General features: G+C 38.0%; 1 protein-coding gene across 8 annotated transcripts in view; it reads left to right on the forward strand.

Annotated features, from left to right (window-relative positions):
* Snx16 (sorting nexin 16) overlaps positions 1-24,325 on the forward strand; it is a 160,572-nt gene that overhangs the window by 100,587 nt on the left and 35,660 nt on the right. For all 8 annotated transcript variants that reach the window (XM_070095051.1, XM_070095052.1, XM_070095048.1 and 5 more), the window contains 4 exons: positions 6,757-6,883; positions 7,024-7,115; positions 20,227-20,363; positions 22,300-22,377. In XM_070095051.1, coding sequence (XP_069951152.1) covers positions 6,757-6,883; positions 7,024-7,115; positions 20,227-20,363; positions 22,300-22,377 — 434 coding nt within the window. The remainder of the gene's footprint in view (positions 1-6,756; positions 6,884-7,023; positions 7,116-20,226; positions 20,364-22,299; positions 22,378-24,325) is intronic.

Consider the following 24,325-nt stretch of genomic DNA (forward strand, 5'->3'; position numbering starts at 1 on the left):
TATTATTTGCTTTCATCCTAGCCCACCTTTCTTTCAACAATTGCTTATACCCCACACTAACCATCCCTTTATTTAGTTCATTCACTTTTGCTTCCTTCTTACCAACTGATGCTGTTCTCTTTGTATCCTTTCTTTTACTTTTATTATAGTTATAATTAACTAATGATCTGACATTTCAGTCATTCCTCTTAAAATATGTTCATGCAGAAGTCTACCCATGAACATTTTATCCATTAATACTTTAGTAAACTGCTGTCATTCTGCAACTCATCATTCCTTGTAAAAAATTTTATCCTTTAATTTGTTTTTTCAACGACCTGGTTGTATCTCTCTAAGGCAGGGTGACCTAAAAAGAAAAACAAAAGTTTCTTTTTTTAATTTTAGTAATGTATACATGAGAAGGGGTTACTAGCCCCTTGCTCCCAGCATTTTAGTCACCTCTTATGACATGCATAGCTTACAGAGGAAGAATTCTTTTTCTCTTCCCATGGAATTTTTTAAATATATACAAATAACCTTACATGATGGTAGGATTGCTGGTGTCCATTTTTCTGTCTCATAAACATGCAAGTTTTCAGGTACGTCTTGCTACTTCTACTTACACTTAGGTCACACTACACATACATGTACAAGCATATATATACACACCCCGCTGGGTTTTCTTCTATTTTCTTACTAGTTCTTGCTCTTGTTTATTTCCTCTTACCTCCATGGGGAAGTGGAACAGAATTCTTCCTCTGTAAGCCATGCGTGTTGTAAGAGGCGACTAAAATGCCAGGAGCAAGGGGCTAGTAACCCCTTCTCCTGTATATATGACTAAATGTAAAAGGAGAAACTTTCGTTTTTCCTTTTGGGCCACCCCGCCTCGGTGGGATACGGGCGGTGTGTTAAAAAAAAAAATACAAATAACCCACATTCACTAGGTAGTGGGCTGGTAGGCAGCAGCCACCCAGGTAGGTACTACCGTCCTGCCAAGTGATGTGAAATGGAAACCTGTAATTATTTTACAGGATGGTAGGATTGCTGGTGTCTTTTTTTTTTTTCTGTCTAATAAACACTAGGGATACCAGGTATATCTTGCTACTTCTTCTTGCACTTAGGTCACACTACATGTGCATGTACATGCATACAGTAGGGCCCCACTTATACGGCGGGTTAGGTTCCAGGCTGTTGCCGGAAAACAGACATCGCCAGAAGGCAGAACACCATTTTTTTCCATTTATAAATGCATATAAATGCCAGACAACAAGTTTACACTAAATTATATTAAGTTAGTAATAGAACTAGGCATTAAAAACACAAAGTAAAATACATCCACAGTACATTCATTACTTATCTTAAAGTATTTGTAATCTTAATGTAGGGAGAGAGGTGAGTAGTACTTATTTGTAGGAAGTCAGGTGCAGGTAGCCCAGGTGTAGGTAGCCCTGGCTCCCCGTCTCATACTTAATATACGATATTTAAAACATCCCAGAGAGGTAAAGTACACATACAATACACTCATTATTTACCTAAAAATATGTGTAGTCTTAATATAGGAAGAGAGGTGAGTAGTATTTATTTGTAGGAAGTCAGTGTAGGTAGCCGGTAGGTGTAGCCCGCCTGGGCTACACCTACCGGCTACCTACACTGTGGCTAGGAGCCATATTATTAACATGGACATTCCTTGTTCACTGAATTTAATAATTTCTAACAACTACCTTTAGATGCCATCATAAACAAAGGTAGAAGTAATGAATAATTCATGCTGAAAATTGTAAACAAAAGCGGAGTGGGGGAGTGGCTGGGCCAAACACAGATTCATACACGTTTTCTCTGATGGCTGAGCAGAGAAAATGTAATGTTGTCCCTCCACCCGGCTACCACACAGGTCCACAAGTATTATTATCAGAGCACATATAAAATATGCAATAAATGCCAGACAACAAGTTTACACTAACTTATATTAAGTTAGCAATAGAAATAGGCATTAAAAACACAATAAAAAGTAAGATACACACAGAGTACACTTATTACTTACCTTAAAATATTAATATTAATGTGTCAGAGGTGAGTGGCAGGGTGTTTATTGAATAAAATCAGAATGGCATACCGTCATCCTCTAACTTGGCACTTAAAGCAAAAGGGTTACAACTTCTCTTTTTATCACAGCTAACCTTAGACGCCATCGTCAATGAGAGCCAACTAGTTAACGAAAGAGTAAACGAGAGAGAGAACGAGATAGAGTTGAGACAATGTAAGAACACAAACTGAAATGGTAGTGGGCGATCACTTGGTCAAGAGAAATAAATGCATATTAATGTGTGTCTACTTTAGTTCATTCATGTACGTTTGTGAGAGTTTGTAGAACATTTGCTTCAATATTTTTTTATTATAATAATAATTACCTCACAATACAAATACTCTTACATTGTGTACAAGTTGTACAAGTTAGTACAGAATAAACAAACAGCAACACACCATTTTTGGAGTGAATGAAGATAATAATTAATAATAATAATAATAATAATAATATTATTATTATTATTATTATTATTATTATTATTATAAAAAGCACTAAACCCACAAGGGTCGTGAATTGCTATATATAGAGTAAAGGCATACGAAAAGAATATTTTTCTACAGTTATCCCCCAGTTTGACTAGAGAAAACGCAATTCTTCCGGCACTACCTACACAGCTGCTTTGTAAACATGTCTCATATTTACGTCAATTTTTATTCTGTGAGTGTATGTATCATGTTTATATGCTATGTAACGGGTTTCATATATAATTTTGAGGAAAATATCATAGATGCATTAATGAAAATGCCTATATTAATGTAAAATAAGACATTTAGTGTGCCCAAGAGTGATTATTATTACATAGTATTGGCGTCATGAGTAGAGAGAGACTTAGCGATTTTAATGTGTACCTGCACACCAGCACAGTGTGTAAGTATATTTAGGTACAGGTACACATAAGTATAATTATCAGAGTACAGGAAGGCCCCGCTTTACGGCGTTTCACTTTACGGCGTTCCGCTAATACGGACATTTCAAATTATGACCAAAACTCGCTATACGGCTCCCCCCACCTGACTTTCTAATACGGTCACCGTGCCCCACTCTGTTTGTTTACATTCTCCATGAGCTCAGTAAGCACTAAGTCTCTCCATTTTGTCTGGAAACTCCAAAATTTCAAATGTTTTTAAAAGTTATTTCATATTTTATATATACTCTGATAATTATACTTATGTATACCTGTACCTAAATAAACTTACATACATCGAGTCATTTAAATGTCGTATATTACGTTAATATACACATTTTCATTAATCCATCCATGATATTTTTTTCAAAATTATATAATAAACACGATGCATAACATATAAATAAGATAAATACACCCCACAGTAGAATAAATAAACATAAATGTGAGATGTGGTAGCAGACGACTTGCACAAGTGGTGATAATAACAATACTCGCCGAGTCTCATTAAATGTCGTATATTACGGTAATATACACATTTTCATTAATCCATCCATGATATTTTTTTCAAAATTATATAATAAACACGATGCATAACATATAAATAAGATAAATACACCCCACAGTAGAATAAATAAACATAAATGTGAGATGTGGTAGCAGACGACTTGCACAAGTGGTGATAATAACAATACTCGCCGAGTCTCATTAAATGTCGTATATTACGGTAATATACACATTTTCATTAATCCATCCATGATATTTTTTTCAAAATTATATAATAAACACGATGCATAACATATAAATAAGATAAATACACCCCACAGTAGAATAAATAAACATAAATGTGAGATGTGGTAGCAGACGACTTGCACAAGTGGTGATAATAACAATACTCGCCGAGTCTCATTAAATGTCGTATATTACGGTAATATACACATTTTCATTAATCCATCCATGATATTTTTTTAAAAATTATATAATAAACACGATACATAACATAAAAAGATGATAAATACACCCCACAATAGAATAAATAAACATAAATATAAGATGTGGGAGCCTGGTTTGTTTACTCTGTGCCTGTCACCTCTCATGTACTCATTCTTTCTCTCTCTCATTTATTCGTTTTATCTCATTTACTTACTCCTGACCCTACATTAAGACTACAAATATTTTAAGGTAAGTAATGAGTGAACTGTATATACATTTTATCGCTCTGGGATGCTTAAATATCATAGAATAGTATGTGTGGGTGGGGTGGCCTGGTAAGGTAGCCTGGCTATTACAATACATACCACACTTGATTTCTTACAATAAATACTACTTGTCTCACCCTAGATTAAGACTATAAATATTTTAAGGTAAGTAATGAGTGCACTATGTGTGTATTGTACTTTTTTATTGTTTTTTGATGCCTGGTTCTATTGCTAACATAATATATGTTAGTGTAAACTTGTTATCTAGTGTTTGTATGCATTTGTAAGTGGAAAAAAAGGGTGTTCCACTTTACGGCGGTTTCCGCTTTACGGCGGTAGCCTGGAACCTAACCCGCCGTATAAGTGGGGCCTTCCTGTACATATAAAATATGTAGTAACTTTAAAACACTTGAAATTTTGGAAAGTTTCCTGACATAATAGATGTGATCACGGAGAATGTAAACAAACTGTGTGGGGGGGCGCCATATTTGAAAGACCGCTTGCTGTAAAGCAAATTTTGGTCATAATTTGACATTGCCGTATTAGCGGAATGCCGTAAGGCGAAACGCCATAAAGCGGGGCCCTACTGTATATATATATATACATACCCCTCTGGGTTTTCTTCTATTTTCTTAATAGTTCTTATTCATTCTTCTTATCTCCATGGGGAAGTGGAACAGTATTCTTCCTCCATACGCCATGCATGCCGTACAAGGCAACTGAAATGCCAGGAGCAAGGGGCTAGTAACCCCTTCTCCTGTGTACATAAGTAACATTAAAAAGAGAAACTTCATTTTTCTTTTTAGGTCACCCTGCTTCAGTGGGATACGGCTGATTCATAAAAAAAAAAAACACATTCAGTAATGCAGAAGAATTGCAAATATTGTGAGGCTGCTTGAGAACCTCATCATGTGCTGAGATATTTTCTGTCTTTGTTTCTATATTTTTCTTTAAATACTGTACTGCCTATTTGCAAATGTCCTTCTGAAATGTAGTGTCAGCATGTCTCTGGCAAGACTGAGTGATAGTGAAGGAGTTTCTTATTTTTTGGATGAACATACCTCAGTGGGAGATAGCTGCTGTGTTAAAAAAAAAGCTTCTCACATCCCACTTCATCTTATGACTTTTGCAGTACTTTGCATGCCCCACAATAATTTATATATCCCATGGCATCTACTTGACACTTGTGCAAGCAATTCATTCTTAGCCCTTGGTTTTTTACTCTGAAAAAAAATTAAAGCTCCTTAATATAAATAAGGAGGTAAGAAATTAGAAGACTATTGGTATGTAAGGTATAACTCAGAGGATGGAAGGATTATGATGGTTTGACCATATAGAAAGGACTGAGTAAGATAGGTTGGTTAAGGTGTATAACTCGGGTGAGTGGAATGTGGTGCTTAGGGGACATTCCTTGATGGATTGGAAGGAGGGTGTGAAGCATACAACATGAATTAGCATGTTAGATTGAAAGTGATTAAAGCTGTTTTGTGATTTGATATGTTGTAGAGTTATGAGTTAGGTAACATCTATGAAGGAATTAAGGAAAATCAGTTACCTGTAGTTGAGTTCTGGAGGTGGGAAATAGATTATCTACACCCTGAAAGGGAATAGGTGAGGATGGTATGGTGTGGTGAATCATTTCATTTGTAATGCCCATATGCTTCTGAAAAGATAGATAGGGAATAAGTGGTGGCAAGTATGATTTCTTTGGGTCATCTTTTCTTGGCCATCACTAATCTGGCAATCAGTTATCCGGTTCCATCAGTAATCCGGCACTAATTTCTGCTAGCATAATTTCAAATTTCATCATTATTATACTTACTCAGAAATTGTGCAGATGGTTGTAAATCCACAGCAGCAAGCCAGTGGAGGAGAAAGAAGTGATGAAAATCAGGAAGATGTAGCAGAGTGAGTCTCTATTGATAGGTTAATTAAGTGTATTCTAACCCTGAAGGGGTTCAGGGAAACCGGCAGGCCGGACTTGAGTCCTGGAGATGGGAAGTACAGTGCCTGCACTCTGAAGGAGGGGTGTTAATATTGCAGTTTAAAAACTGTAGTGTAAAGCACCCTTCTGGCAAGACAGTGATGGAGTGAATGATGGTGAAAGTTTTTCTTTTTCGGGCCACCCTGCCTTGGTGGGAATCGGCCAGTATGATAATAAAAAAAAAAAAAAAAATTAACCTAACCACTCTGTAATCCAACAAACTCACTAATCCAGCAAACTCACTAATCCAGCACACTACAGGTCGTATTGATGCCGGATTAGTGATGGCCAACCTGTATAAGTTTTGTATAACATTGGGTGGATGGGTAGCACTAGAATGTTTGTTGTTGATTGATGGATGGATGGATAGCACTAAGATGAATCCTGAGAATGATACATTTGGGGCAATTGAAATAGTAATAGAATATTTTTGCTGAGTTTATTTGTAAAGTTGTCACATAATTAGTCTCACTTGTGCAGGATTATACAAAATAGCTACTGAATACTGTACCACTAACCTCTTAACATTACAATAAAGATTTATTGATTATTAATAGGTAGGTGCTTGCTTACCTCATTCTAATTCTAATTTTTTTTCTTGCAGCTAAAAACAGAGTTTCCAGGCCTTAGGTTTGCTTTGCCACCCAAAAGATGGTTTGGGGACAACTTTGACCCTATCTTCCTTGAAGATCGACAGCTTGGGCTACAAGTTTTCATAGATAATATAATTGGTGAGATTATTTTAAAAAATTGGAAGGGCAGACATATGTCAAACAACTCTCCTCCTACATCAAGAATTAATTGATGTCATATTCATGCAAAGAGGATTTTTGTTGTAAATTAGTACTTATATTTCATAACGTGGTTGCAGGTCATACTAGAATCCGTGAAAAGAAGTGTGTTCGTGACTTTTTCTGTCTTGATGATCCTCCTGGCACCCATGACACACTCGAGGAGAGTCGGGTCAGTAGTACTCAAACAAGTCACTTACTTGCCTGGGCTATTATATTTTGCTTTTTGTAATTTATAATTTTAATATAAGTTTTAGTGTTCTTATAAACTCATGGTGAATTGCTTTGATTTTTTTGATCCAAGGAATTTTAGCTCACCTTCCATGGATCAAATTTGATTGCTTCACATTACCCAGGCACATTATGACTAACCAGTTTTATACTTCCCCTGAATATAATAAAAGTAATAGTGTAATATTTTATACATGGGTTAATATCTTAAATAGATACGTATCTTATTGCAAAGTAAGAGAACTATATTATATATAAGCAGACGTCATCTGCTTGTTTGCTAAAATAATCTTTGGTTAATGTCGACTTCACATTAAATTTTCAGTGGCTCAACTGTTTGTGATGATGAGCCAATGGTTCAAGTGTTTGTGTGTTATGCTAAGTGGTTCAAGTGTTCATGTGTTATGATGAGTCAGTGGTTTAAATAGTGGTGATGCCTACAGTTAAAATGTGTCACAAAGTTTATGCATGTATGAGCGTGTTAAATAAGAGTGAATGGAGACGAATGGTTTTTGGGACTTTACGAGCTGTTGGAGTGTAAGCAGGGTAATATTTTGTGAAGGGATTCAGGGAAATCAGTTAACCAGACTTGAGTCCTGGACGTGGAAAGTACAGTGCCTTAACTTTAAAAAGAGGGGTTTGGGATATTTGCTGTTTGGAGTGACATCTGAACTGTCGTATCTGAGCGCCTCTGCAAAGACAGTGATTATGTGGGAATGCTGGTGAAGGTGTTTCTTGTTTTTTTGGGTCACCCTGCCTTGGTAGGAGACAACTGACGTGATAAAAAAAAAAAGTGGGAGTTTTCACAGTTAACCTTTCCTGATGACGTAGTGTTCATCATTGAGTACACTGGCCGCCCTCTAAAATCATGATAACAAAATAGATTGTCCCTTGCACCTAAGGACATCCTTCTGTCATCTAGGAAATGATTAAAGAACAAAAAGACACAATACTATGACTGGAACAATACAAAAGTAACTCGCACATAGGAGAGAGGAGCTTGTGATGATGTTTCGGTCTGACTTGGGCCATTTACAAAGTCACGCTAACAGAAAGGAGAGGAGGCAGTATATATAGGCCAGCAGACAGGGACGGGACAAGAGAGGTAGTAGGAAAGGAAGTAGAGAGGTGGTAGTAGTAGTGAAGTCAGTGAAAGGCCAAGAAAGAGGAGCACTGCAGGAGAGATAAAGGCTCACAAGGGGTAGGAACAAAAACACAGAGGGAAGGGGGAGGGAAGTAAAGGACCAAACATCCAAGGCAGAAGAAAGAAAACCCAAAGAAGAAAGAGGAAAAAAGGAAAGTGGAAGAGGGAGAAAGAAAAAAAATGAATCAGGTTAAGTCATGGGTGCTCTGAAGTTAGGAGCATTTTACAATGTAATGGGAAAGGAATTTATCTACAGAGACAAAGCCAGGACTAAGATTCATACAAGGAAAGTTGTGTATAAGGGAAGATTCAACCAGATGGTGATTGTGAAAGTTAAAAGTAGGGTAGAAAGTTTTAGCAGAAGACCAGTTAATAGGATGGTTGTGATCTCTGACATGACAGAAAAGAGCATTGTTGGTGTTGGTAACCTAACACTACTTTTGTGCTCCTTGAGTCTGTCAGAAAGAGAATGGCCAGTTTCTCCAAAGTACTGAAGAGGATAAGAGGAACATGAAATAAGAGTAGACACCAGGAGCATCTATAGAGGGAAGAGAGGTACAAAATAGAATAGTGCAAAGAGTGCTAGTCTGGCGAAAAGTAAATTTTGATGTCTAAGGAACGGAGAGAGTTGTTGAGATAAGAAAGACTGGAAATGTAGGGAATGCAGAGAACAGGAGATTTCTCAGAAGTAGAGAGTTTGGGAGAGAAGAAAGTTCATTTAGCACATGAGGAGGCAGAGTTTATAAAATGGGAAGGGTAGCCAAAACAAGAGAATGAATTATAAAGAGTGGAAATTTCTTTTTCAAGAAATTGAGGGTCACAAATGCGGAGAGCATGGGGAAAGAGAGAAATAAGAACGCTTTTCTTGACAGAGTAAGCATGATAAGAAAAGTGGTGAATGTACGTTCCACTGTGCATAGGCTTCAAGTGTTTTAAAGGTATTGCCTGTTTTATATATGCTCTTTTTAAAATATTACAATGACATCTAAGGGTATTTGTGATAAAAAGAGGTGTCATAAGGCTCTTTAAGTGCAAAGTTAGAAATGATTAAACTCAGTGAGCAAGGTATGTCTATGACTGAAATAATGCTGATAATTGCACTTACTATGTGTACCTGTACCTTAATAAACTTACACTCTGTGCTGGCATGCAGGTACATTAACTGTTTAATGGTGGGAGTCCCTGGAAAAAAATTCCTCTGTGTGGGAAGATTTTGTAAAAAAATATTGTTTTTCATACAGTTCAGTAAAGTTCATTTATTTTCTGAATCGAATAAGGCTGAAATGAGTGGAATCTGATAAAAATTTATGATTTTATGGTGTGTTGAAGTTGAATAAAATGATCTCTAACTGGCAAAAGCGGTATTAAAGTGCCAGCGATGTTTATATTTTATAACTTACTGATGCTAATATATGGTTGTTTATCTGTTTTTTTAATTGTTTTTAATGTTTAATGCTATACTAGATATTTTTATAATACAGTGGAACCTCAAATTTTGAACTTAATCCGTTCCAGGAGCTAGTTCTAAAGTCAAAAAGTTTGAAAGGCGAAGCAGTATTTCTCATAAGAAATAATGGAAATACAATTAATCCTTTCCAGAAATCCAAAAATATTCACAAAACAATACATTTTATGGGTAGTATTACATTATAGTTTTACACACAACAAATCTTTCTTCTTTCTTTCAACACACCAGCCGTATCCCACCTAGGCAGGGTGGCCCAAAAGAAAAAACGAAAGTTTCTCCTTTCAAATTTAGTAATATATACAGGAGAAGGGGTTACCAGCCCCTTGCTCCCGGCATTTCAGTCTCCTCTTACGACACGCATGGCTTACGGAGGAAGAATTCTGTTCCACTTCCCCATGGAGAACACAACAAATATAGTGTACAATTATTAATAAATTTAAATAAACATATAAAATAACATTTTTACTTACCTTTATTGAAGATTGGTGATGGCATCTGGAAGATAGGGAGGAGGAGAGAGGGAGTTAGGGTTATTGTTTGGAAGGGGAATCCCCCTCCATAAAGACTTTAGGTATCAAAGTCCTCTCTGGGGTTACTTCACTTCTCTGTCTTTTCATGCCACTAGGACCAGCTTGAGAGTCACTGGACCACTGTCTTACAAAATAACTGTCCACAGTCCTCTGTTTCTGGCGCCTCTTTAAGATTTCCCTAAAATGGGACATGGTTCTGTCACTGAACTTGTTGCAAAGATGGCTTGTTTCAGCTTGCTCAGGGGTGGTACTTCTCCACAAACATTTGGATATCATTCCACTTGGCACAAATCTCCTTAATCTTAATCTTTCTCTACCACAGGGGTACCATTAGCAAGTTTCTTTGGACCCATGGTAGCTTATTTCACAGTCCCACAAGCACTAAACACAATGAATTAATCATAAAATGTTTGAAAGAGACTGCAGGTTAATGTTCACTCAAGCATCAACAAAGCCAGACCGGCTCACGGCGTCTGCGCGGGGATGCAGACAGAGTGGGCTGGCAGACAGGTCCGGTACCCAGCGGTTCGAAAGAAGGGGCGAGTTCGATAATAGGGACAAAGTTGGTTCAAAAAAGGCGGTCGATTTTTGAAGAGTTCGATAAGCGATGCATTCGAAATTCCACTGTAATAGATGTGTTTCAAGGTGTTTTTGTTTTTTAAGGAATGCTTATAATATTACAATTGTTTCAGAGTGTAATACTCCTTAAAACATGGAAATAAGTAATATTGATTGGCTTTACTGAGTTATATATATGGTATATATACTGTTTAATTATTTTTTTTTTTTTCTCAACAAGTTGGCCGTCTCCCACCGAGGCAGGGTGACCCAAAAAAGAAAGAAAATCCCCCCCAAAAAATGTTTTCATCATCATTCAACACTTTCACCACACTGACACATTATCACTGTTTTTGCAGAGGTGCTCAGAATACAACAGTTTAGAAGCATATACGTATAAAGATACACAACATATCCCTCCAAACTGCCAATATCCCAAACCCCTCCTTTAAAGTGCAGGCATTGTACTTCCCATTTCCAGGACTCAAGTCCAACTATATGAAAATAACCGGTTTCCCTGAATCCCTTCACTAAATATTACCCTGCTCACACTCCAACAGATCGTCAGGTCCTAAGTATCATTCGTCTCCATTCACTCCTATCTAACACGCTCACGCACGCTTGCTGGAAGTCCAAGCCCCTTGCCCACAAAACCTCCTTTACCCCCTCTCTCCAACCCTTTCGAGGACGACCCCTACCCCTCCTTCCTTACCACTATACTTTCATACATTCCCTTCTTTGCCTCCATAGATAGCGTTTTTTGACTCCACATATACCTCAACGCACCACTCACCTTTTTTCCCTCATCAATTCTATGATTAACCTCATCCTTCATAAATCCATCCGCCGACATGTCAACTCCCAAGTATCTGAAAACATTCACTTCTTCCATACTCCTCCTCCCCAATTTGATATCCAATTTTTCTTTATCTAAATCATTTGATACCCTCATCACCTTACTCTTTTCTATGTTCACTTTCAACTTTCTACCTTTACACACATTCCCAAACTCATCCACTAACCTTTGCAATTTTTCTTTAGAATCTCCCATAAGCACAGTATCATCAGCAAAAACTAACTGTGTCAATTCCCATTTTGAATTTGATTCCCCATAATTTAATCCCACCCCTCTCCCGAACACCCTAGCATTTACTTCTTTTATAACCCCATCTATAAATATATTAAACAACCATGGTGACATTACACATCCCTGTCTAAAACCTACTTTTACCGGGAAGTATTCTCCCTCTCTTCTACACACCCTAACCTGAGCCTCACTATCCTCATAAAAACTCTTAACAGCATTTAGTAACTTACCACCTATCCCATATACTTGCAACATCTGCCACATTGCTCCTCTATCCACTCTATCATATGCCTTTTCTAAATCCATAAATGCAATAAAAACTTCCATACCTTTATCTAAATACTGTTCACATATATGCTTCAATGTAAACACTTGATCTACACATCCCCTACCCACTCTGAAGCCTCCCTGCTCATCTGCAATCCTACATTCTGTCTTACCTCTAATTCTTTCAATTTTAACCCTACCGTATACTTTTCCTGGTATACTCATTAAACTTATTCCTCTATAATTTTTACAATCTCTTTTGTCCCCTTTCCCTTTATATAAAGGGATTATACATGCTCTCTGCCAATCCCTAGGTTCCTTCCCCTCTTTCATACATTTATTAAACAAAAGTACCAACCACTCCAACACTATATCCCCCCCTGCTTTTAACATTTCTGTCATGATCCCATCAGTTCCAGTTGCTTTACCCCCTTTCATTCTACGTAATGCCTCATGTACCTCCCCCACACTTACATTCTGCTCTTCTTCACTCCTAAAACATGGTATACCTCCCTGGCCAGTGCATGAAATTACCGCCTCCCTTTCTTCCTCAACATTTAAAAGTTCCTCAAAATATTCTCGCCATCTTCCTAATACCTCCCTCTCCCCATCTACTAACTCCCCTACTCTGTTTTTAACTGACAAATTCAGACGTTCCCTAGGCTTTCTTAACTTGTTTAACTCACTCCAAAATTATTTTATTATATCTTTTTTTAATATTTTGATCTTTTAAGGCTATGTGTAATGAATACTTATTACTCATCAAAACATGGAAATTATTCACATTGTTTGACTTTACTGAGTTTTTTTTTTTCAACAAACTGGCCATATCCCACCGAGGCAGGGTGGCCTAAACAGAAAAACGAAAGTTTCTCTTTTAAAATTTAGTAATTTATACAGGAGAAGGGGTTACTAGCCCCTTGCTCCTGGCATTTTAGTCGCCTCTTACAACACACATGGCTTACGGAGGAAGAATTCTGTTCCACTTCCCCATGGAGATAAGAGGAAATAAACAAGAATAAGAATTAGAAAGAAAATAGAAGAAAACCCAGAGGGGTGTGTATAAATAACAAAAAAGGCACAATACCGTGACTGGAACGATACACAAATAACCCACTGGATGGCGAAACGTCTACGATAGTGATGCCCGGGTGTTGCGCATGTGTTTTAATTTCATCTTGTCGGTATTATATACCATTCTTGTACTACTACTACTACTACCACCACCACCTCTTCCTGCCTATATATAGCCGTCATGCTCCACTTCTGGTTAGTGTGACTTTGTAAATGGTCCAAGTCGGACCGAAACGTCGTCGTAAGCTTCTCTCTTTTATGTGCGGGTTATTTGCGTAGGGGTGTGTATATATATGCTTGTACATGTATGTGTAGTGTGACCTAAGTGTAAGTAGAAGTAGCAAGACGTACCTGAAATCTTGCATGTTTATGAGACAGAAAAAAGACACCAGCAATCCTACCATCATGTAAAACAATTACAGATTTCCGATTTACACTCACTTGGCAGGACGGTAGTACCTCCCTGGGTGGTTGCTGTCTACCAACCTACTACCTATAACTTTACTAAGTTATCCTGGGCTAAATATACCTAGTGTGCTTTGTAGCCGAATTCCGCTGCTATCATGAAATTGTAATAAATTTGGACTAGTAAGCCATCTTTGAGCTACTTGCTGGTAGGGAAGCTGGTGGTGGAAAAACAGCTCCTGGTTCCTTTGTTTATTTTTGCTAGTGAGGCGTACTAGTATGTCGGACATACTGTCATCCCCTTAGTTATTCATGATACATTGTGTGAACCCTGCTGGCCTTAGATTTTTTTCAAATGTATGAATGCATAGAAGAAGATTGAGATAAAAAATATTGGCAGGTGGTAGATTTCTGGGTACAAAAATTGGTACATACTGTACTAGTATGTCAAACACAGTACCCCCACCTGCGTACTATTACGTCAGACACAGTTAAAGGGTTAAAATCACTAAAAGTGTTTCACTAGTGTTGAAGATGCAGTAACATCATAATCGTTCTGGGGCACTTTAAATGTCATATATTATGTTATAGTCATTTTCATTAATCCATCTACGACATTTTTTCAAAATTGTATTAGAAACATGCTACATATCATATAATACATACAACCATCCTAGAACAAATTAACATAATTGTGAGGTGTGGTAGCCAGGCGGCTTGTAGGAGTGACGGCAAGAATTACAATGACACATTCCCTAGTCCAACACCACCAGAGAAATTGTGTATAGTATTCTTGGGGGGGAGTAGCTGTAGAAAAACATTCCTTTCGTATGCCTTCACTCATAAATAACGTCACTTGCTCTCAAAAGGATGTGTTCCATGAGAATGGGAGTGTTGCAGTAATGTATTCTACTGTACCAACATGAAGATAACTTGTACACAATATAAGGTGTTTGTATTACTATTACTAACTTAATATACAATAGTGTAAACATGTTAGCAGGCATTTACAGTGGACCCCCGGTTCGTGAAGTCATCGGTATCCAATAAATCTGGTATCCGAAGCATATTGCAAAAAATTTGTCTCGGTTCCCGTTACAAAACCCGGTATGCGATACGATTCGTACAAGACGTGTCCATGTGTGGCTTGAACTGCCCCATGTGCACCAGTGTTTACAAGCCAGCCAGTGTGCGCGCATCTAAGAATACATTCGGTACATTCCATATTATCCATATTATCACTGTTTTTGGTGCTTGTTTCTGCAAAATAAGTCACCATGGGTCCCAAGAAAGCTTCTAGTGCCAACCCTGTGGTAAAAAGGGTGAGAATTAGTATGGAAATTAAGAAAGATTTTGAAGGGTTTGGGGCTAACCCTGAGAAGCCTATGCCAGTTGTGGACTCCATTGTGCCTACTTCAAAAATTAAGGAAATGTGTGCAAAGTGGGTTGAACTGCAAACCTTTATGGATGAAAATCACCCTAACACAGCTATTGCAAGCCGTGCTGGTGACTATTACAATGACAATGTTATGGTCCATTTTAGGAAAGTCATAAAGGAACGAGAGGTACAGGCCTCTGTGGACAGATATGTTGTGCGACAGAAGTCCAGTGACTCTCAAGCTGGTCCTAGTGGCATTAAAAGAAGAAGGGAAGTAACCCCGGAAAAGGACTTGCTACCTCAAGTCCTAATGGAAGGGGATTCCCCCTTTTTTTTTTTTTATTATCACACTGGCCGATACCCACCAAGGCAGGGTGGCCCGAAAAAGAAAAACTTTCACCATCATTCACTCCATCACTGTCTTGCCAGAAGGGTGCTTTACACTACAGTTTAAATTGCAACATTAACACCCCTCCTTCAGAGTGCAGGCACTGTACTTCCCATCTCCAGGACTCAAGTCTGGCCTGCCGGTTTCCCTGAACCCCTTCATAAATGTTACTTTGCTCACACTCCAACAGCACGTCAAGTATTAAAAACCATTTGTCTCCATTCACTCCTATCAAACACGCTCACGCATGCCTGCTGGAAGTCCAAGCCCCTCGCACACAAAACCTCCTTTACCCCCTCCCTCCAACCTTTCCTAGGCTGACCCCTACCCCACCTTCCTTCCACTACAGACTGATACACTCTTGAAGTCACTCTGTTTCGCTCCATTCTCTCTACATGTCCGAACCACCTCAACAACCCTTCCTCAGCCCTCTGGACAACAGTTTTGGTAATCCCGCACCTCCTAACTTCCAAACTACGAATTCTCTGCATTATATTCACACCACACATTGCCCTCAGACATGACATCTCCACTGCCTCCAGCCTTCTCCTCGCTGCAGCATTCATCACCCATGCTTCACACCCATATAAGAGCGTTGGTAAAACTATACTCTCATACATTCCCCTCTTTGCCTCCAAGGACAAAGTTCTTTGTCTCCACAGACTCCTAAGTGCACCACTCACCCTTTTCCCCTCATCAATTCTATGATTCACCTCATCTTTCATAGACCCATCCGCTGATACGTCCACTCCCAAATATCTGAATACATTCGCCTCCTCCATACTCTCTCCCTCCAATCTGATATCCAATCTTTCATCACCTAATCTTTTTGTTATCCTCATAACCTTACTATTTCCTGTATTCACTTTTAATTTTCTTCTTTTGCACACCCTACCAAATTCATCCACCAATCTCTGCAACTTCTCTTCAGAATCTCCCAAGAGCACAGTGTCATCAGCAAAGAGCAACTGTGACAACTCCCACTTTATGTGTGATTCTTTATCTTTTAACTCCACGCCTCTTGCCAAGACCCTCGCATTTACTTCTCTTACAAGCCCATCTATAAATATATTAAACAACCACGGTGACATCACACATCCTTGTCTAAGGCCTACTTTTACTGGGAAATAATTTCCCTCTTTCCTACATATTCTAACTTGAGCCTCACTATCCTCGTAAAAACTCTTCACTGCTTTCAGTAACCTACCTCCTACACCATACACCTGCAACATCTGCCACATTGCCCCCTTATCCACCCTGTCATACGCCTTTTCCAAATCCATAAATGCCACAAAGACCTCTTTAGAGTTATCTAAATACTGTTCACTTATGTGTTTCACTGTAAACACCTGGTCCACACAACCCCTACCTTTCCTAAAGCCTCCTTGTTCATCTGCTATCCTATTCTCTGTCTTACTCTTAATTCTTTCAATAATAACTCTACCATACACTTTACCAGGTATACTCAACAGACTTTTTTTTTTTTTTTTTTTTAAACAAGTCGGCCGTCTCCCACCGAGGCAGGGTGACCCAAAAAAGAAAGAAAATCCCCAAAAAGAAAATACTTTCATCATCATTCAACACTTTCACCACACTCGCACATTATCACTGTTTTTGCAGAGGTGCTCAGAATACAACAGTCTAGAAGCATACACATAGAAAGATACACAACATATCCCTCCAAACTGCCAATATCCCAAACTCCTCCTTTAAAGTGCAGGCATTGTACTTCCCATTTCCAGGACTCAAGTCCGACTATATGAAAATAACCGGTTTCCCTGAATCCCTTCACTAAATATTACCCTACTCACACTCCAACAGATCGTCAGGTCCCAAGTACCATTCGTCTCCATTCACTCCTATCTAACACGCTCACGCACGCTTGCTGGAAGTCCAAGCCCCTTGCCCACAAAACCTCCTTTACCCCCTCTCTCCAACCCTTTCGAGGACGACCCCTACCCCGCCTTCCTTCCCCTATAGATTTATATGCTTTCCATGTCATTCTACTTTGATCCATTCTCTCTAAATGACCAAACCACCTCAACAACCCCTCTTCTGCCATGTGACTAATACTTTTATTAACTCCACACCTTCTCCTAATTTCCACACTCCGAATTTTCTGCATAATATTTACACCACACATTGCCCTTAAACAGGACATCTCCACTGCCTCCAACCGTCTCCTCGCTGCTGCATTTACCACCCAAGCTTCACACCCATATAAGAGTGTTGGTACTACTATACTTTCATACATTCCCTTCTTTGCCTCCATAGATAACGTTTTTTGACTCCACATATACCTCAACGCACCACTCACCTTTTTTCCCTCATCAATTTTATGATTAACCTCATCCTTCATAAATCCATCCGCCGACATGTCAACTCCCAAGTATCTGAAAACATTCACTTCTTCCATACTCCTCCTCCCCAATTTGATATCCAATTTTTCTTTATCTAAATCATTTGACACCCTCATCACCTTACTCTTTTCTATGTTCACTTTCAACTTTCTACCTTTACACACATTCCCAAACTCATCCACTAACCTTTGCAATTTTTCTTTAGAATCTCCCATAAGCACAGTATCATCAGCAAAAAGTAACTGTGTCAATTCCCATTTTGAATTTGATTCCCCAAAATTTAATCCCACTCCTCTCCCGAACACCCTAGCATTTACTTCCTTTACAACCCCATCTAAAAATATATTAAACAACCATGGTGACATTACACATCCCTGTCTAAGACCTACTTTTACCGGGAAGTAGTCTCCCTCTCTTCTACACACCCTAACCTGAGCCTCACTATCCTCATAAAAACTCTTTACAGCATTTAATAACTTACCACCTATTGCATATACTTGCAACATCTGCCACATTGCTCCTCTATCCACTCTATCATATGCCTTTTCTAAATCCATAAATGCAATAAAAACTTCCCTATCTTTATCTAAATACTGTTCACATATATGCTTCAATATAAACACCTGATCTACACATCCTCTACCCACTCTGAAACCTCCTTGCTCATCCGCAATCCTACATTCTGTCTTACCTCTAATTCTTTCAATTATAACCCTACCATACACTTTTCCTGGTATACTCAGTAAGCTTATTCCTCTATAATTTTTACAGTCTCTTTTGTCCCCTTTCTCTTTATATAAAGGGACTATACATGCTCTCCGCCAATTCCTAGGTACCTTCCCCTCTTTCATACATTTATTAAACAAAAGTACCAACCACTCCAACACTATATCCCCCCCTGCTTTTAACATTTCTGTCATGATCCCATCAGTTCCAGCTGCTTTACCCCCTTTCATTTTACGTAATGCCTCACGTACCTCCCCCACACTTACATTCTGCTCTTCTTCACTCCTAAAAGATGGTATACCTCCCTGACCAGTGCATGAAATTACTGCCTCTGTTTCTTCCTTAACATTTAAAAGTTCCTCAAAATATTCTCGCCATCTACCCAATACCTCCATCTCCCCATCTACTAACTCCCCTACTCTGTTTTTAACTGACAAATCCATATTTTCCCTAGGCTTTCTTAACTTGTTTAACTCACTCCAAAAATTTTTCTTATTTTCATTAAAATTTCTTGACAGTGCCTCTCCCACTCTATCATCTGCTCTCCTTTTGCACTCTCTCACCACTCTCTTTACCTTTCTTTTTTTTCTTTCAACAGACTTATCCCCCTATAATTTTTGCACTCTCTTTTGTCCCCTTTGCCTTTATACAAAGGAACTATGCATGCTCTCTGCCAATCCCTAGGTATCTTACCCTCTTCCATATATTTATTAAATAATTGCACCAACCACTCCAAAACTATATCCCCATCTGCTTTTAACATTTCTATCTTTATCCCATCAATCTCGGCTGCCTTACCCCCTTTCATTTTACCTACTGCCTCACGAACTTCCCCCACACTCACAACTGGCTCTTCCTCACTCCTACAAGATGTTATTCCTCCTTGCCCTATACACGAAATCACAGCTTCCCTATCTTCATCAACATTTAACAATTCCTCAAAATATTCCCTCCATCTTCCCAATACCTCTAACTCTCCATTTAATAACTCTCCTCTCCTATTTTTAACTGACAAACCCATTTGTTCTCTAGGCTTCCTTAACTTGTTAATCTCACTCCAAAACTTTCTTATTTTCAACAAAATTTGTTGATAACATCTCACCCACTTCTAAACATTAAAAACTTCGACACTCTCCCCTCCTCCCATCCCGTCAATCATCACCAGATCTTCATTAAAGGTAAGTGTCAATTATTCTATTGTGATTATTCTATTGTTATTATTGTTACTGTAATTATTCTATTGCATTAAACTTAATATTTCATATGGTAAAAGTTTTTTTTTTCATACTTTTGGGTGTCTTGCACGGATCAATTTGATTTCCATTATTTCTTATGGGAAAAATTTATTCGCTTTCCGATAATTTTGCTTTACGATGAGCTCTCAGGAACGGATTAATAACGTGAACCAGGGGTCCACTGTATATGGATTTAAAAGGGAAAGAAAGTGATTCACTTTACAGCGGTAGCTGGAACCTAACCTTCCATATAAGCGGGGCTCTACTGTGTATGTGTTTCATCCATAACATAAGTTGTCAAATGCTGAATTTTTCTTTGCTAGTAAAATGTTCCTGATTCTAGGAATTAATTACCTTCTGATTGTCTCCCATTCCCCAGGTACTGTATGAGCCCTACTAGTTTAGCGCTTTCTCATTAATAAAATATTTCAGGCTATGTGTCAAACCTTGGAAGATAACGTTGCTGATCTTCAGGCGCAGCTGCGGGAAAGAGATGGGGAAATTGCTGTTTTACAGTCACAAGTTAACTTTCTCATGGCCCAGCAACACACACTTGTAAAAGCACTCAGGTAACTATCAAGGCAAAGTATTTTGGAAATTTTGGTAGAAAAGTCCAAAGTAAGTTTTTAAAAATCTTAATTCATATACTATTGTTATTTTCAAGAAATTTACTATTCAGCTTATGTGGCATTCATGAGAGTAATTTGGGAGTATGTCATTGGTTCCAACACACTTAAGATTTAGACAAGAGTAGTCTCTGCAACCTCATTGTAAACTTTTATACAGTATACAGCCTCTTTTCACTTAATGACTGAGTTGCAGTCCTAAGACCATGTCGATAAATGAATTCATCACTAAGTGAGGAGCATACTATGATGGTAGTGGGTTTGTATCAATCATCTTTGATATTGTTTTAATGTCACCTTGTACCATTTATAACATTTCTGGTATATTTTTAAATGTTTATACAGCACTGTACTGTATATTGTAATAAACAGAATAGAGGAAATCAGTTCTAATATACATGTACATTATTTAGGTATGCACACTGGTCAGAGAGCCTGTCGTAAGTCTGAATTGTTGGTAAATGAGTACATCGCTAAGGAAGAGAGGTTGTATATAATGGAACTTTGGCACTCGAACTTAATTGGTTCTAGAGGGCTGTTTGAGTGCCAGATGCATTTTTCCCAACCAGTTTTCCTTTTGGTTGGCTGTTATCACTAACCCTCTTAGGCCCCATGATGAATTATTTATACAAATAATATAAAAAAAATATGAAGAAACACAAAATAGTTTACAGCGAAGTTCTGGCAGGTTGTGTTTGTTTGGTCGAGTGCCGAGCAAATGGTTGACTACTGAGTGATTTGTTTACCGAACAAAGCATTTGAATACTGAATTGTTTAAGTACAGAGCTGTTCAGGTACCTAGGTTCCACCATATTCATCTCATCCCTCGGATAATTACTGTTTATATGTGTTTGTATGGGAATGAAAAAAGAAGAAAAACTTTCATTTCTTTTTTGGGGTTACTCTTCCTTGGTGGGAGACAGCCGATTTTTTTTTTTTAATGCACTGGCTGCTTCCCACTTAACGTAATTTATTATAACTTAAGGGACCACTGTACTTGAGAAAATTATCTACAAGCAGGGATGTCAAGAAACATTTCTTAAACCTCAGAATGGTCAGGAAGTGGAATGACCTTAAAGTGTTGGAGGCAGGCTCCATCCATAGTTTTAAGAGCATGTATAATAGGATCCATGAGGCTAGGAGGGAGTGCTTTAAGAGCATGTGTAATAGGACCCACAAGGCTAGGAGGGAGTGACTTGGTAAATTGCAGAAGGGTGGGGACAGGTGTTAGGACTCTACTCCTGTAGCCGCATAGAGGTGAGTGCGTGTGCATGCATGCATGCATATAATTGCCCATACACCCCCCCCCCCCCCAAAAAAAAAAAAAAAAAAAATTATCTACTAGGACCCTACTACCCTCTATGAGTTAATGTGAAAAATTCTGATTACTGAATGCTCAAGTTACAAAAAAAAAAATCAGTAATGCAACTCATTCATTTGTTGAAGATCCTTATGTTTGCATTAGACTGACAGTGGAATTGAAGGCACAAGGATTAATTAACCAAGTGGTGGTTGTCAGGCTGATCATTTGAAAATGTTTAATGAATAAAAATAATTGGCCATAAATAGAACCTGTTTTGCATAGGCCAGTAAGCCTATTGCATTGTTCCTGATGTTCTTAAATTCTTGCTTCTCAAGGGAGGTTCCTCAACACTGATGAGGGTCATTTAATCTAAAGAATTGGATTTGTGCTCCAGTTCCCTGAATTGAGCCTGAATTCAGGCCTTCCATCCCCCTCCCCCCAGGTGCTGCATAATCCCTGTGGGTTTAGCACTCCCATGGTGATAATAATCTTAAATTTTTTTTTTTTTTTTGCAAATGTGTTCTCTGATTTTTTTTCTTAGGTTAACATTAACACATGAATATGCAATCTTTGCAGGCTAGAATGTGAATTACAGGGAAAAGATCCATACAGTCATGGCTCCACACATGACCTCAACTTGGCTCTTCTTAGCATGTAAGTATTCATTAATTTCATTATATGGAATGTGATTGTTCTGTATATTTGAGTACACATTAAGGTTAGTAGACAGCAACCGCCCAGGGAGGTGCTACCGTCCTGCCAAATGAGTGTAAAATGGAAGCTTGTAATTGTTTTATATGATGGTAGGATTCCTGGTGTCTTTTTTTTTTTTTAATGTTTTCGTATGAAATGGTAGAGAATCTTTTTCTGAGGGGTAATAAAACAAAAAGTATGAAATTTGCTGGAAAATTGATGAAATTATGATCTCAAATTTTGCTGTGTCAGCGATATTTACTCATCAACGATTTTGCCCACTTTGACTCCCATTTTAGGCCAATTACATTATTCCAGTTGACCAGATTCTTAGCTATTTCACTAGTATTACTTTTATTTTATTGATTGAGCACAAGAAATTGCCCAATCAACTATTTCAGCTACCCAATAAAGTGATAAGAAATTGGTAATTTTGCCAATTTCACACAGAGTTCAAAATATTTGTTTCAAAATAGGGTCCAGAATAAACAATGAAGGCATTCCTTGCACTAAAATAACATTTCCTCTGTTCATTAGTTACATTTCCAGGCTTTAAAGATGAATTCCATTTTGATTTTTTATTCACATAATGAATTTTTATTCACACCAAAAAATAGAAGATTTACTGTTATGCAATATAATAGTAATTGTATAAATAACATCAGTGCATTTGTGAACGCATATTAGACCCACCAGCACATTGGACGCGTGAGGTCATTTGTTTACTCTTGAACATCGGCAAAAATCGAACATTTCCGATAGTTTGAGCTCGGTTTCAAACCATTTTCAGTACTAAAACCAATGAAAATCGTCTCTATTTCTGTAATATATCTTCCATGCTATCAAATGAGACCAAGAAACCGTGAATACAATCGTAACAGACTTATGAATATACACCGCAAAGTCGCTGTTTTAATCCAAAAACACGGTCACAGTTATTTTATTTCTCATTATGCATTGTGTGGTGCAGGATTTGTTTTATATAGTGCACATTTACCACATAGATGCATTCTCTCATATCTATGCCCAATTTACTGCTCACAGCTTATCCAAGTGAGCTGAGCTCATGGCGTAGACCCTGGTTTCAGAGCCATAGAACTAGAGGACGGACCTTCAAAGAGTTAATAGTTCTTGTTCTTATTACTTTTCGTTTCATATCCACGGGGAAGTGGAATAAGAATCTTTCCTCCGTATGCCATACATGTTGTAAAAGTCAACTAAACTGCCGGGAGCAGTGGGCTAGTAACCCCTTTTCCCCGCATAGCTTACTAAAAATAATAAGAAAACCGTCAAAGCGGGATGCTTGAATGTGCGTGGATGTAGTGCAAATGATAAGAAAGAGATGATTGTAGATGTTATGAATGAAAAGAAGTTGAAAGTCCTGGCTCTAAGTGAAACATAGCTGAAGGGGTTAGGAAAGTTTCAGTGGGGAGAAATAAATGGGATTAGGTTAGGGGTTTCTAATAGAGTTAGAGCTAAGAAAGGAGTAGCAATAATGTTGAAGGATAAGTTATGGCAGGAAAAGAGGGAATATAAATGTATAAATTCAAGGATTATGTGGAGTAAAATAAGGGTTGGATGTGAAAAGTGGGTCATAGTAAGTGTTTGTGCACCTGGAGAACAGAGAAGTGTAGAGGAGAGAGAGAAATTTTGGGAAATGTTGAGTGATGAGTTATGAACCAAATGAGAGAGTACTTGTGGCTGGGGATTTAAATTCTAAAGTGGGTAAAAATGTTGTGGAGGGAGTAGTAGGTAAATTTGGGGTGCCAGAGGTAAATGAAAATGGGGAGCCTTTAATTGAGCTATGTGTAGAAAGAAGTTTGGTAGTAAGTAATACATATATTATGAAAAAAGAGGATAAATAAGTATACAAGATATGATATAGCATGTAATGAAAGTAGTTTGTTAG

This window comes from Cherax quadricarinatus, chromosome 48, assembly GCF_038502225.1.
Source record: "Cherax quadricarinatus isolate ZL_2023a chromosome 48, ASM3850222v1, whole genome shotgun sequence".
In the NCBI taxonomy this organism is placed as follows: domain Eukaryota; kingdom Metazoa; phylum Arthropoda; class Malacostraca; order Decapoda; family Parastacidae; genus Cherax; species Cherax quadricarinatus.